This window comes from Tamandua tetradactyla, chromosome 23 (genome assembly GCF_023851605.1).
Source record: "Tamandua tetradactyla isolate mTamTet1 chromosome 23, mTamTet1.pri, whole genome shotgun sequence".
NCBI lineage: Eukaryota > Metazoa > Chordata > Mammalia > Pilosa > Myrmecophagidae > Tamandua > Tamandua tetradactyla.
Genome location: NC_135349.1, coordinates 40,501,935 through 40,516,343, shown reverse-complemented (window position 1 = coordinate 40,516,343; position 14,409 = coordinate 40,501,935). Strand labels below are relative to the sequence as shown.

Sequence of the window (14,409 nt, the reverse complement as noted above, 5' to 3'; positions counted from 1 at the left end):
TGAAGCATGCAATTGCAGCAGATGACTTGGGCAAGTTTTTCAGCCCCTCTGTGATCCAAAGTCTTCATTTGTAAAATGTTAAGTTCCAACTCCTGACTCCCAATGCAATCTGGGAAGGATAAATTAAGCAAGGTTTTAAAATGATTAATTGCTGAACAACTATGGGGTGATATCTTTATTTTTTTTTATTATTATTTTTTTTACATGGGCAGGCACCAGGAATCGAACCCGGGTCCTCGGGCATGGCAGGCAAGCACTCTTATCTGCTGAGCCACCGTGGCCCGCCCTGGGGTGATATCTTTATCATTCATTTCTTATTTTTAATTTTAATTATGTAAACATGCGGAAAAGCACAGAAAAAAAAATTTGCAGCCATGGACCCACTACCCAGATCTACTTTAGATTTGATGTTTGTTTGTATTTCTCAGTTGGCATAGGTAAAATTCCATGTCTGTTGATGTCTTCAAAAATCTGGTGAGTAGGAAGTACTTTTTAAAATTAAAATGAACGAAAAATCGATGGACTTCAACAAGATTAAAAACCTTTGTTCTTTGAAAGGCATAATCAAGAAAATAAAAAGGCAAGCCACATGCTGAGATAAGTTTTTTGCAAAGTTTATATCCAACAAAGATCCTGAGTCCAACATATATAAAGGAGTCTTATAAATCAATAACAAAATAAATAACCCACAACCATGAGAAAAAATGGGTGAAAGATTTGAATAGACTCATTCCACAAAAGAGGGTGCGTAGCTGAGGATGTGCATAAAAAGATGATCCACCTCATTAGTCACCAGAAATGCAAATTAAAGCGCAATAAGGTACCACACTAGACAACCAGTAATGCAGGTAAATTCAAAAGTTTGAAAATACCAAGTGTTGGTGAGGATAAGGAGCAACTGGAATTCTCATGCATTTTGATGGGAATGTTTGGGAAACAGTATGGCAGTTTTTATAAAGTACCATACACAATTATGATGCAAGTCACCAATTCCACTTCTAGATGTTTACTCAAGAGAAAAGAAAACACATCCACAAAAAAAAAAATCATGTATCCAAATATTCATAGCAGCATTGTTCAAAAAAGCCAGAAAGGGGAAACAATCCAAAAGTACATCAGCAGGTACATGGATAAACAAATTAACATCCATCGTACTATAAAATACTGCTGGGCAATAAAAAGGAAAGAAATCTTAATACATATAACAACATGGATAAATCTCAAAACATTATGCAAAGTAAATAAGTCAAATGCAAACAACTGTATCCTGCCTAATTCCGTTTATGTGGAATTCTCACTTGCTTTCTTACTGATTTTAGAAGATAATTAATTACCCCTGCTCAAACTTCAACAGGTATCTTGTACCTGGCTCTGAAAACAATTTATAGCAAGTATTTCCCCAAAGCAAGACCAGCGTCTCTGAAACGAAAGTACAGAGATGATCCCCATTTGGATGTAAAATTGTGGTTGTTCATGTAAAAGCAAGCACGTTGCTGTATAGTCACACCTTTAAATGCTTCCTCATAGACAGCATGATTCACACACATATCTGAAAGTGATTCTTCAAACCATATGTTGTCTTAATAAATGCAGGTTCCATATGGCTCAGGCCCCCACACAGTCACAAAGAAGAGATCTAGACGCTCCAAAGGAATGTTAAAAGAAATTTCAATCTTCTGTTTCTTGAAGAAGGAGAAAGAGATACAATTCATAAGCCACAGCAACATTTTTCAGAAGCCCCTTCTTGTACTCTCCAAGTCTCTCTCACCCCAAATCTGCTCTGGATTTTCTTCTAGGTCATACTCCCAAACCCTCCCTGGCCAAGTAAAGGTGCTTATTCTCCCCCTGCTCCCCGAGTCGCTCAACTTTTCTTCCCTGTTGATCTGTGCAGTACCTCAGGTCTCCTTGCTGACTCTCCTTTGGTTTAAGGGTGCATGGGGTGACACTTAGTGTTAATGAAGAGAAACCTCATCACGCATGGTTTTCCCTGAAGGCAGAGTTTCTCAAGCCTCATACTTAAAAGAAATTGACATTTTGGGGCCAGATCATCATAATCCTTTGTCGTGGGATGCTGTCCTGTGCGCCAGTTGTTCAACAACATTCCTGACTTCTACCATCTTGAAGCCACTGGTCTGCTCCCCCCTCCCCAGTGGTGACAACCCAAAATACCTCTACACATTGTTGTGTTTTGGGGTGTGCATGGTCTGGGAATCAAACCCGGTCTCCCTCATGGAAGGTGAGCATCCTCCCACTGACCCACCATGCACCCTCTCCATACATTGATAAATGGCCCCTTTGGGGGGTATCTTCTCTTCTCAGCTGCTAAAACAAATACCATCGGACAGGCTGGCTTCAACAGTGGGAATTTATTGGCTCATGGTTCTGAGGCTACAAGGAGTCCGGAAGCATGAGGTCAGCCAGGCATTACTTTCTCCCCCAGGGCTGCGGTCTTCTGGGGCTGCTGCCAGACAGCCTTGGTCCTTGGCTCTTCTGTCGCGTGGCAGTGCACGTGGCGGGGTCTTCTCCTTTCTCCTCCAGGTTCCATTGGCTTCCAGGTTCTTCCTGTGGTTTCCTCTGCATCTGACTTTCACTCTGCTTCTAAAGGACGCCAGTTATCTGGATTGAAGCCCATCCTCATCCCGTTGGGCCACACCTTAGTGGAAGTTGCAGCTTGAAGAGACCCTATTGATGATGGGTCCCCATGCACCAGAATGTGGTCCAGAACCAAGAACATACCCAAACCGTGGTCTTCAATTCAGTCCACTGCGCAGGGGTGGGTGGGTGAGATTCTGCTCTTCTTTTTGAAATGGGAGGAGAAATGGTACTGAGCTTTTCTTTTCTTTTATTAATTAAAAAAAAATTTTTTTAAAGACCAAAAGACTCGAAACAAACACTAAACATTCTTAACTTTTGATCATCCCGTTTTACATATATAATCAGTAATTCACAATATCATCACATAGTTGCATATTCATCCTCATGATCATTTCTTGGAACATTTGCATCTATTCAGAAAAAGAAATAAAGAGAAAACAAAAAAATGCATACATACCATCCCCCCACCCCTCCCCTTCACCAATCACCAGCATTTCACTCTAAATTTATTTTAACATTTGTCCCCCCTATTTTATCTATTTATAGATAAAAGGAGCATCAGACATAAGGTTTTCACAATCACACAGTCACATTGTGAAAGCTATATTATTATACAATCATCTTCAAGAAACATGGCTACTGGAACACAGCTCTACATTTTCAGGCAGTTCCCTTCAGCCTCTCCATTACATCTTGATTAACAAGGTGATATTTAATGCGTAAGAATAACCTCCAGGATAACCTCTTGACTCTGGAATTTCTCAGCCATTGACACTTCATTTTGTCTCATTTCACTCTTCCCCCTTTTGGTCGAAAAGGTTTTCTCAATCCCTTGATGTTGAGTGTCAGCTCATTCTAGGGGTTTTCTGAATTCCTTGATGCTGAGTCTCAGCTCATTCCAGGATTTCTGTCCCACATTGCCAGGAAGGTCTACACGGCTGAGAGTCATGTCCCACTTAGACAGGGGGAGTGAGTTTGCTTGTTGTGTTGGCTGGAGAGAGAGGCCACATCTGAGCAACAAAAGAGGTTCTCTTGGGGGTGACTCTTAGGCCTAATTTTAAGTAGGCTTGACCTATCGTTTGTGGGGTTAAGTTTCATATGAACAAACCCCAAGATTGGGGGCTCAGCCTATAGCTTTGGTTGTCCACACTACTTGTGAGAATATCAAGAATTCAACTTGGGGAAGTTGAATTTTCCTCCTTTCTCACCATTCCCCAAAGGGGACTTTGCAAATACTTTTTTATTCACTGTTCAAATCACTCTGGGATTTATCGGGGCATCACTCTGGACAAACCCACAAAATCTCATGTCCTACTCAAGGTTCCATGTACTTATGGTGTTCAATGAAGCTGTCTACATAAGTTATGTTAGGAAATGCAGTAGTTTAAATATAGATTTTGTACCAAATAAACATTTTTTGCTTTAGTCTAACACATAAGTTAAAATTTTAAAATATTAATTACCATGTATTTTCAGCACCCTGCAGTAATGACATTCCTTTGCTCTTCCTCAAGGCAAAAACACTTTTTATATTTGTACATTTAGTCGCTATCATTATACACTCTAGGCATTCCTAGATTATACCATCGCAGTCTTTATCGTGTATCTCTCTTTCTGATTTCATTTGTGCCCCCAGCCCTCCTCCCTCTATCATTCTCACATTCAGCTTCATTCAGTGTTTAAACATAATTGTATTACAGTTAGGTAGTATTGTGCAGTCCATTTCTGAGTTTTTACATTCAGTCCCGTTGCACAAACTGTATCCCTTCAGCTCCAATTACCCAATATCTTACTCTATTTCTATCTCCTGATGGTCTCTGCTACCAATGAAGTTCTCCAGGTTTATTCACTAATGTCAGTTCATATCAGTGAGACCATACAGTATTTGTCCTTTTGTTTCTGGCTAATCTCACTCAGCATAATGTCCTTAAGGTCCATCCATGTTGTTACATACTTCGTAACTTTATTCTGTCTTATGGCTGCATAATATTCCATCGTATGTATATACCACAGTTTGTTGTGGTGCTGAGCTTTAAGTTTCCATTCTTGCAGTTCCTTAGGCTGGCTGTGCGACCTTGGGCACACAACCTCCAACCCCTCTGAACCTCCAAACCCTCACCTGCAAATCGAGGTATTAATAGTACCTTCCCTCATAGGGCTGTGGGACGGAGTAAGTTTAAAAAAATAATAAATGTACGTAAAGTCCATGGCTTGGAACCTGGCACGCAGAACTCAGGATTCAGGATTGCTTATTTTTAACTATTATAGAACTGTTATCTGAATTATCATTATTACTGTTGGACGGAAAAACAAATGGAGAAGAAAAGTTCTGTCCAAGCAGCTGCTACAAATCACAAAATGAGCCAAAATAGCTCGGAAAGCATTGCCCTTATGTCGTGGACATAAGGGTTTTAGAACCAGGAAATGTCAGAGCCAGATGGGGCCTTGGAAGCTACGATCACCCACCTGTTGTAGGTGGGTAAAATGGGGAAAATGAGGGCCAGGGAAGGGACATGATACCTTGTTTGAAATAACTTAAAACAACCTCTAGATTTCAGAAAGAGAAAGAGAAAAAGTCACATACGATAATTGGAGGACACTTTGGAAAAGTGAAAGGGAATGGGTACCGCATTTGTCAGGGGTGTACCAGAGCTGGCCTGGGGGTGGGGAGTGGGATGCAGGGATGTACAGACTGCTTTGCATCTCTTCTGAGAGTTAAGTCATGAACATACAAGTAGGAAGGACTATGGTGGGCCTGGCTGGCTTAGTGTATTTTTGCAGAAATGGGGAGGCAGCTCAACCCAACATCCAAGAGGTGGATGTATTACAGGGGGCAGGCTTGAAGTGGTGGGGTTCTAACCATGGTCTGGGGGTGTCCCTGCACTGTGCCCCCAGGCTCGAAGCTGCAGGTGGGGGGCAGTGAGAGCCTGGTGCACGGATGAGAAGTCCGCCATCACCTTGTGAAGCAAACATGTACAACGTGGAGCTGCCAAGTCTGCTCCTGCTGGTAAAGATCAGGATTTTTTTTCTGCCTTTTAATCTGCAGTGTTTATCACACCCACACTCTCAGTCAACCAGCTTCCCTTCCAGAATCTGCCTGACTTGGCAAATTTTAAATTAACAACCCAAAGAGTTTAGCTCCCACTGTGAAGAACAAATTCACTTTTACAGCTAAAAGCAACCTGTGAAAAAGCCTCAACTCCCCTCCACCCCTCCCCCTGCTCTGGCTCTTCCCCGTGGAACCTGCAGTTTTGACAGCAATCTCAGGTCACCTGGCTCAGTCTCCCATCTCCCCAGCTGTAAAGTGGGCCAATGATAGCAACTACAGTGGTTCACAACCAGGGACGGTTTTGCTCTCCCACCCACTCCAGGGTACAACTGGCAGTTGTCCCAACTGGGTGGGTTGGGGGGCGGATGCTGCTGGCATGCAGTGGGTAAATATCCTTCGGTGCACAGGACAGCCCCACGCCCCACCTCAACCCTCCCTCCCACCCCACCCCCCACACAGAATGTCTAGCCTAGTGTCATAGTGCCAAAGTTGAGAAACTCGGGTCTAGCGCATTGTTGTGAAGATTCAGTGAGTCAATCCAAGTGAAGCACTTGGTCTCGGGCCATACACATAGTAGGTGTTGTTTAATCAACAGCACACAGTGTGACTCTCCATGGGCCTTCAGAGGCTCATCTTTGAGTCCTGATGGATATAACTCATCAAGTCTCATCATGTTACTTCGGAAGGAGAAATCAGGTGACGCAATTGATTTGAATGATGTCTAAGTGTATGACAAGTAAACAGCTCGAAGGGAAAACTGGAGGAATCATCCTCGTGAATTGTGTGCATGAACTACATGACATCTGTTCTGACTGTTGAGTGCTGTTCTGCCATGGACTGGGTGGTTCCGGGTGTTGGAGAGTTGCTCCCAGTAGTCTAGGGTATGTTTGGAGTGTAGACATTGCCCAGCAGTGTATTAGTGACCGTGTTAAAATCAGCCCCCCATAACTATCAAGTAGGTATTTTGGAGTTGCCATATGATAAAATTTCTAGTTGTGTTTCTGAAAAGAAGCAATTTAGGGATCTAGTTGGTTGGATTTGGTTTCCTTTAAAGATTATTAGGTGCAAATATCATCAACTGGCTGTGTGACTTGGCTTCCTTACCTATAAAATGGAGGGGACAGAGGTATCTGGGCCCTTTTCTGGATTCTCTACATGCATTCAGCCTTAATTTCCAATTCTCTCCATGACCACACTCCTTAGAATTTACAGTGATGGCCAATCCCAATATTCTCCCAGGTAACTTTAAAGAACAAAACTAAAAATGTTTTTTAATTGTAAAATATAACATATATACAAAGCAAAGAAAGAAAAAAGCAATAATTTTCAAAGCACTCTTCACCAAGTAGTTACGAAACGGATCCTAGAGTGTCATGGGCTACCATTCCACCATCTCAGATTTTTCTTTCTAACTGCTCTGAACTGCTGGAGGCTAGAAGGAATATTAATATAGTGATTCAGCAGCCATACTCATTTGCTAAATCCCATTTTCTCTGTTATACTTCCTCCTTCTTCTTTAATCCTTCTCCCAGTCTATAGGAATCTTTGGGGAATGCCCGTTCTGATTTTCATGTTGGAAAGGCGTGTCCACACTAAAGCCTAGGGGGATGAAATTAATTGATAATCTTGGAGAGGCTGGTCCCTCAGGGTTTCAGGATTTATCTGACCTAGGAACCCTCCAGGAATTGTATGTTCCAGGAAGGCAAACTTGGTGCATAAAACCTTTACAGAGTCTCAGTTCAAGCCCTGGGTGTTCTTAAGAGCCAACAGGAGTGATGTTGATTGAGATTTAGCAAACCATGGCAATCAGCACTGTCTAACTGAAGCTGGCATGAGAGCAGCCTCCAGAACAGTCTGTTGACTCTGTTTGATCTCTCTTGACCACTTATGGCTTATTTTTTTACACTTCTTTTCCCCCTTTTGGTTCAGAAGGCATTGTCAAACCCATGGTGCCAGGGCCGGACTCATCCCAGGGAGTCACGCCACATGTTGCCAGGGACACTTTCACCCGTAGATGTCATGTCCCACATAGGGGGAAGGGCCATGATTTTCCTTACAGAATTGGGCTTAGAGAGAGAGAGGCCACATCTGAGCAACAAAAGAGGTGTCCTGGAAACACCTCGTAGGCCTCATTATAGGTGTTCTTAGCTTCTCCACTAAAAAAATAAGTTTCATAAGGGCAAGTCTCAAAATCTCCCAGGAAACTTTTATCATGGGAGCCATTTGTCTTATTCCGCTTCAGCTTATTATAATTTGCATTACAAATTTTGAGACTGTTAAGACTGCCATAAGCATACCCAGTTATTTGCAAGTGCCAAAGCCTGCCAACTAGCTCAGATGGTTAGAGCCACAGCTGCTTCCCCTCCAAAAGACTGAGTCACTCAGGAGCTCCCACCTTTCTGGGGCCAGACATTCACCAGCCAAGATACTCTGCAACTGGGATGAGGAGTGTAGGATATTAGGCTTCCTTTTCAGTCTTCTTCTGGTGATTTTGATGTGGCTTCCTAATATCAACTTATTTTCCCCTTTGTTTCCTTACAAAATAACATGTACTTATTTTAAGAAATTTGAGCTCTATATGTATTCGTGTTGATGTAATACAGAAAGTGAAAAGTTTCCTCTGTTTCCCTTCTCTAAAGAGAGCTACTCTTAACAGTTTGGTGAACATTCCTTTAGACATTATTTTCTACACATTCTTTAACATTTTTTAACCAAAAGAAAGTATGCTTACATATTACTGTTTTCCAACTTTCTTTTACCCCCTAGCTCTTTGTCTTGGAGATTTTTCCACTTCATAAGTACAGGTCTACCTCATTTTTAAGTGGTATGGATTTCCATGATGTTATTTTATCAGAAATTATTTAACTACAAACCTCCAATATTTAAAAAAAATTTTTAGCAGATCAATTATGGGTTTACAGAAGAATCGTGATAAAATGCAGGATTCCGTCTAGTGCAGTGTTATTGACACCTTGCATGGGTGTGGTACATTTGTTGCAATGGATGAAAGCACATTTTTATTATCACTACCTGTTAGCTATCACCTGTGGTTTAACTTGGGGCTTACTGTGTAGTGCAGTTTCAGGGATTTTAAAAAATATTGTATTCTATTAACATACATACAACCCAACCTTTCACCTTTTAACCACTTTCAGATATAAATTTCATACTGTCAATTACATTTTCAATGTTGGGCTACTGTCACCACCATCCCTTACCAAAGCATTTCTGTTGTGCCAAATAGAAACTCTCCACATTTTGAACTTTAACACTCGTTTCCCTACCTCCATCTCATCCCCAAGTTACTGAAATTTTAGATTCTGACTCTATGAATTTGCTTAATCTAATCATTTCATATCAGTGAGATCATAGAATATTTGTCCTTTTGTGCCTGGTTTATTCCACTCAACGTCACTACCTCAAGATTCATCCATATTGTCACATGCACCAGAACTTCATTCCTTTTTACTGCTGAATAATATTCCGTTGTATGTATATACCACATTTTGTTTAGCCATTCATCAATTGGTGGTCACTTCTATGTTTTGACAATTGGTGAATAATGCTGCTTTGAACATTGGTGTGCAAATATCCATTCAAGTTCCTGTTTCAATTCTTTTGGTTGTATACCTTGTGGTGGGATTGCCCGAAGACCCCTCCAGTCTTAGTCTGGGTTCCTCCCCAGTGGATCCTAAGACCTCGATTTGGGTGCAGATGGGTTCTTAGGGAGGTGATCCCAGCTAACATGACTAGGATGGAGGGTTGAGACAGGATAGGGAGGCAGGTCAATCAAGGACGTGCTGACGATGGGTAACCATCACGGGAAGTGGGGCCCCAAGCCAGCCAGGGCTCTCCAAGAGTCTTTGAGGCTCATGACTTAGAATTGCCCCCATTTAAGGGCTGGGATGTTATTCACTAACTCCCATCTCTTCCTGGTCAAGGATTGTTCCTGGGAGGATCAGCTCCTCAAGACATGGGATGAGCCTTAGACACAGGCTGAGAAATTCCAGGACCTGGGGATGCCCCCAGCAAGAGAGGTTACAGGTGCTCCTGGTGAGCACTGCTGGGTATACCAGAAGTATCCACAGAGGCTGCGGGTAGCCCCCAGGCTGGGCTGAGGGCTGGGCAGGCCACCAAAAGTCTCAGCTACACTTCCTCATAGACATTTTTGTTGCAAAGTGGGTTTGGCTGTGTCCAATAAAATTTTATTTACAAAAATAGTTGGCAGGTCAGATTTGGCCCGTGGGCTGTCCTTTGCTGACTCCTGCTAAGAGAATATCCTTATATGTACATCTTTGCCTATTTGTGCAGGTATTTCTATGGGATAGGTTCTTAGAAGTGTAATTCTTGGGTCACGAGGTGTGAGCATTTTTATTTTGAATAGAATGAACTTCCCCAAAAGTTGGCCATCTTCCACTTGTACCGGCAGTACATGAGAGTACTGGAGACTTCCCCTCTTAAAACCCTTTTCTCAAGAAAGTACAGCCTATATCCATCTACTAGGGATATTTCTTCATTTTCATTCTTGAGCTTTGAAAAAGGAAAGGAAGAGAGAACATCTGGCCCCAGGAGGAGAAAACCAAACGGGCCCTGAGATGGTTTCCTAATAGGATCTTGTTTTAGATTCCTGGTCCCCAAGGAAGGGGACTCTGGTACCTTTTCATTGTCCGGTGGGATCATCCCTAACCCTGGCCACTACACATAGTCCCCAAAAGTTCTGAGTGCTACCATTGCAAAAAAAAAGTCTCTTCAAATCTATCAGAGAGCCCATTAGCCAACTTCCTTTATTAAACACAGCTTTCATTCCTAATTTTCCCTTTTGTAAGGGATTTTATTTAAATGAGGTCCACCTATACATACTGAGCACTTTACCAAATGTACACAAAAATAGGTTTTGCCCAATTTTTGTCCCCAAAGTGCTGACAAGTACAGAACACCCTTGATCAACTTAGCATAGAGTCGTTTCATGTATCATAGTTCATTTTAGGTTTTTTTAGTTTTTAGATAATATATGGGGTGTTCGTTTTTGTTTTTCCACTTTTCTTTTGTGCCCATTTGTATCACTTGGAATTCTCGATGTGAACCCACAGGGAGAACAGAGGCTCATTGGCATTCACTCTTATTTTTTGTTGCATATTTTAGCTGGTGTATTTGGTAATCGGGATCCCTCCCAGGCCCACCTTTGCTCAATGCCCGCTGAGAGAGGCTGTGCTAGTTCCCATCCGGTGGCCCTTCATTTATCACACAGATGCAGCCTGCTTTCCCAGTAGCGAGACGGCCTCCTGGACCACCCCCACACAGATAAAGAATGCAGTGCACTTGGCCCACAAGATAAATCAGGCTACCCAGCTCATTAGGCTTTGAAAGACACAAATTAAGCTTGCATTGGATTAACAGTGAAGCCTTCCAAAGAGAAGTGCACCATAACGCAGGGTGGAAGAAAGTGTCAGAGTCATTCCTTGCAGGGAAATTTGTCTCTGTGGCTTAGAACAGAGAAAACTTGAGCTCTCTGTCATAAAAGGTCAGCAGACAGAAATTCAGGCGAAAAATATCAACATAGCATTTGTTGAGTGGTTCCCATGTGCCCCGCTGTGTGTGCTGAGAGCTTTAAACACACTCATTGAAACCTCCCAGGTCAAAGAACTGTTGAGATTTCCACTTAACCAATAAGGAAACTGAGGCCCAGGGCTCCCAGACGTTGGCAAACGATGGGACCAAGTTCAAACTCTGGCCCCACAGCCCAAAGCTTAACCCAGTACTTCTCAACTGGGATCAATTTGCCCCTGGGGGGACATTTGGTGATGTCTGGAGATGTTTTAGGTTGTCACAACTCCTGGGGGTGGAGGGGAAGATGTGCTCCTGGCATCTAATGAGTAGATGCCAAGGCTGCTGCTAAATCCCCTTCAATGCCCAGGACAAATAATTATCCAACCCAAAATGTCAGCTGTGCTGCAACTGAGAGACCTGATGTCCCCACTCACCTACTGCCATGATGATGGCCATGTGCTCTTCCCCTAGAGCTGTCACTGTGAGGCGGTGGGACCCTGGGTTAAAGTCGTGCCTTGCAGGTGGTGCCGATACCAGGCAGAAGGAGCTGGCGGCGTGGCTGGAGCAGGGAGACTCCCGGGGAAGAGGGAGGGGAAGGGGGATCAGAGCACCCTCCCCCTGAAGCCACGCGGATGGTTCACCATGGGGGTTGAGGGTTGCACAGACTAACGGCCTCTGTCTTTGTCCCCGCCTCCCTTCCCCGCCCCCTCCTTCCTCTGCCCTCCACGCCGCCCGCCCACCCGTGTCCCTCGGCTCCCTAGTGTTCGGCCACAACGTGAAGAGCAGCAACGACTTCATCGGGCGGATTGTCATCGGCCAGTACTCTTCCGGCCCCTCGGAATCCAACCACTGGCGGCGGATGCTCGGCGCCCACCGCACAGCCGTGGAGCAGTGGCACAGCCTGCGGTCCCGGGCGGAGTGCGACCGCGTGTCCCCTGCCTCGCTGGAGGTGACCTGAAGGCCACAGGGGAGGCAGCTTTCGTTTGTTTAAAAATAAAAAAAATAAAAAAAAGAAGAAAATTTAAGACAGAAACGTGACACACATCTACGACATCTCCACCTGTACACACACTCAAAACAGACACTCACACGCGCACCGCGTCGTCTCGGAACTGAGAGGCAGCCGAGTACCGATCCCAAAATGTTCGCCTTCGACGAGCTACGCCTGAGAACCTTCCAGAAGCCCCATCCATAGGTCCCGTGCAGAGTGGGCTCCGCGGTGGGACCCATTGGGGGGCCTGCTCCTGTTGACTCCCCCTTTACATTTGCCCCCAAATGCACTTTAAACCTTGCGCCAGAGAAAGGGCCTCCCAATGGGCGCCATCTTCCATCGAGACTAAATTTACCAAGAGTTTGGCCACTATATGGGAGGCCTGACCCCCCCCACTCCCAAAATGCCCCCCCACTGGACCTTCCGAATAAGCTCCTGTTCCCTGGTCCTTCAAACCCAGAGGTGTGAGTATTTCGTCCTCTCTCTAGTGAAGGTGATAATTAAGACTATTTGGGGAAAACCAAATGGCAACAAAATATTCCAGTGTAAGAAAACTGAACTTAACCGAATTTGTCGTTGTGTTAGCTGATTCCGGGGAGCTCCCTCTGGGCGTTGTGTCTGTGTTCGTGCATGCGTCCTCATACGTGAACACATGTATGTCCCCGACTGTGTCCTGGGGGCAAGGTGGTGGGCTGGCCCTGGCCATACCCTTCTCTCTGCCTCTCCCGTCCGGCGACATTTCACCCAGTGTCATCCTGTCTGTCAAACCCTCCACCTTCGGTAAGAGTCCTGTGTGTGTATATCAAGTAAATAGAGTGTGATAGAGTAAATTTGACATTTTGGGGCCGAATTATGGTGATCATAACTCACAGAAGACCTGAAAAGCACTGATCCCACTGGATGGAAATGGCCAGCCCCAGCCCACCAGGGGTGAGCTCTTTTCCCACCATAACCTGAACAGTCTTTCCGTGGTTGTGTGTGAACCAAAGTCATTTCTCTCGTGCTGAGGAATTAAAAGTGTAGTTAGAATAGATTTCTTTCTCTCTCTCTCTCTCTCTCTCTCTCTCTCTCTCTCTCTCTCTCTCTCTGTTGGATGCTTCTGTATCTTTTTTTTTTCTCATGGCATATTGTCTGATATGATGGGGAGGAATTCACTGAAATTAAAGATTATTTATTTGTGCCCCACATTCCAAGTTCTCTTTACTTCATGAACACAGAGCGTCGAGGGTAGGAGGGCGTCACAGTGAGTACTGCCGCGTAACAAACCATTCCAGCAGTTCAAAGCAATGAGATGCATTGTGCTCTCAGGTCTGTGGGTCAAGAATTCAGACCAGGCAGGGCAGGGCTGGCTCGTCCCTGCTCCGTGATATGTAGGGCCTCAGCCAGGAGGCTGGAGGGCAAGGAGCTGGAACCGTCAGTGACCTGCATGAGCTGAGCTGGCTTCCGTGGCACCAGAGAGATCTCTGGGCAGGGAAAGGGAGCGGTGCAGGTGCCTGATGAGGTGAGCTGTCTCCGTGGGCAGGGAGGGCCCACCACGGCCACAGGTGAATTCAGGGGTGGACCTGAATTCCCACTGCTGCTGGGATACTTGCCCCTTCTTTATGTCCAAAGATGCCATTTAAAAATAACTCCGGAATGGTGGCACTTAGGTAAAAACTAAAAACTTACTCCTAGAATAAAGACTGGAAGGCAGTGCCCTAAAGAACGGCAGCATTTTTCCTTTGGATGCTCTTTTACTCCTCAACTTTACACTTTCCGATGTAGTGTCTTCAAAGGCTCCACTGTGACCCGTTGGCAGCCACCACTTGTCGAGCGCTTCTCCCGTGTAACAGGCATCGTTCTAAGCACTTGACTTTTGTATGAGGGAAGCACTGCTTTTCCCCACTTTACATGAGGCCTGACCCCCCCACTCCCAAAATGCCCCCCCCACTGGACCTTATGAATAGGCTCCTGTTCCCTGGTCCTTCAAACCCGGAGGTGTAAGTATTTCCTCATCTCTCAATTAAGACTAAAACCAAATGGCAACAAAAAATATTCTGGTGTAAGAAAACTGAACTTAACCGAATTTGTCGTCGTGTTAGCTGATTCTGTGGAATAGCAGCAGGCCACGAGTGGGAACGTGGATGCATCTAAACTGGAAGCCGTGAAACGAAGCACTGGCCTTCACTGCTGCTTTTATAATGGTGGTGAAGGGACGTGGGAAGGTTCTGACAGGTGGGCAAAAGTC

At 44.5% G+C, this 14,409-nt stretch overlaps 1 protein-coding gene across 3 annotated transcripts in view; it reads left to right on the top strand.

The window, feature by feature from the left end:
* SYT17 (synaptotagmin 17) overlaps positions 1-13,244 on the top strand; it is a 95,965-nt gene extending 82,721 nt beyond the window's left edge. For all 3 annotated transcript variants that reach the window (XM_077141687.1, XM_077141686.1, XM_077141688.1), the window contains one exon: positions 11,953-13,244. In XM_077141687.1, the coding sequence (XP_076997802.1) occupies positions 11,953-12,149 (197 nt within the window). In that variant the 3' untranslated portion in view covers positions 12,150-13,244. The remainder of the gene's footprint in view (positions 1-11,952) is intronic.
* Positions 13,245-14,409: the final 1,165 nt, after the last annotated feature.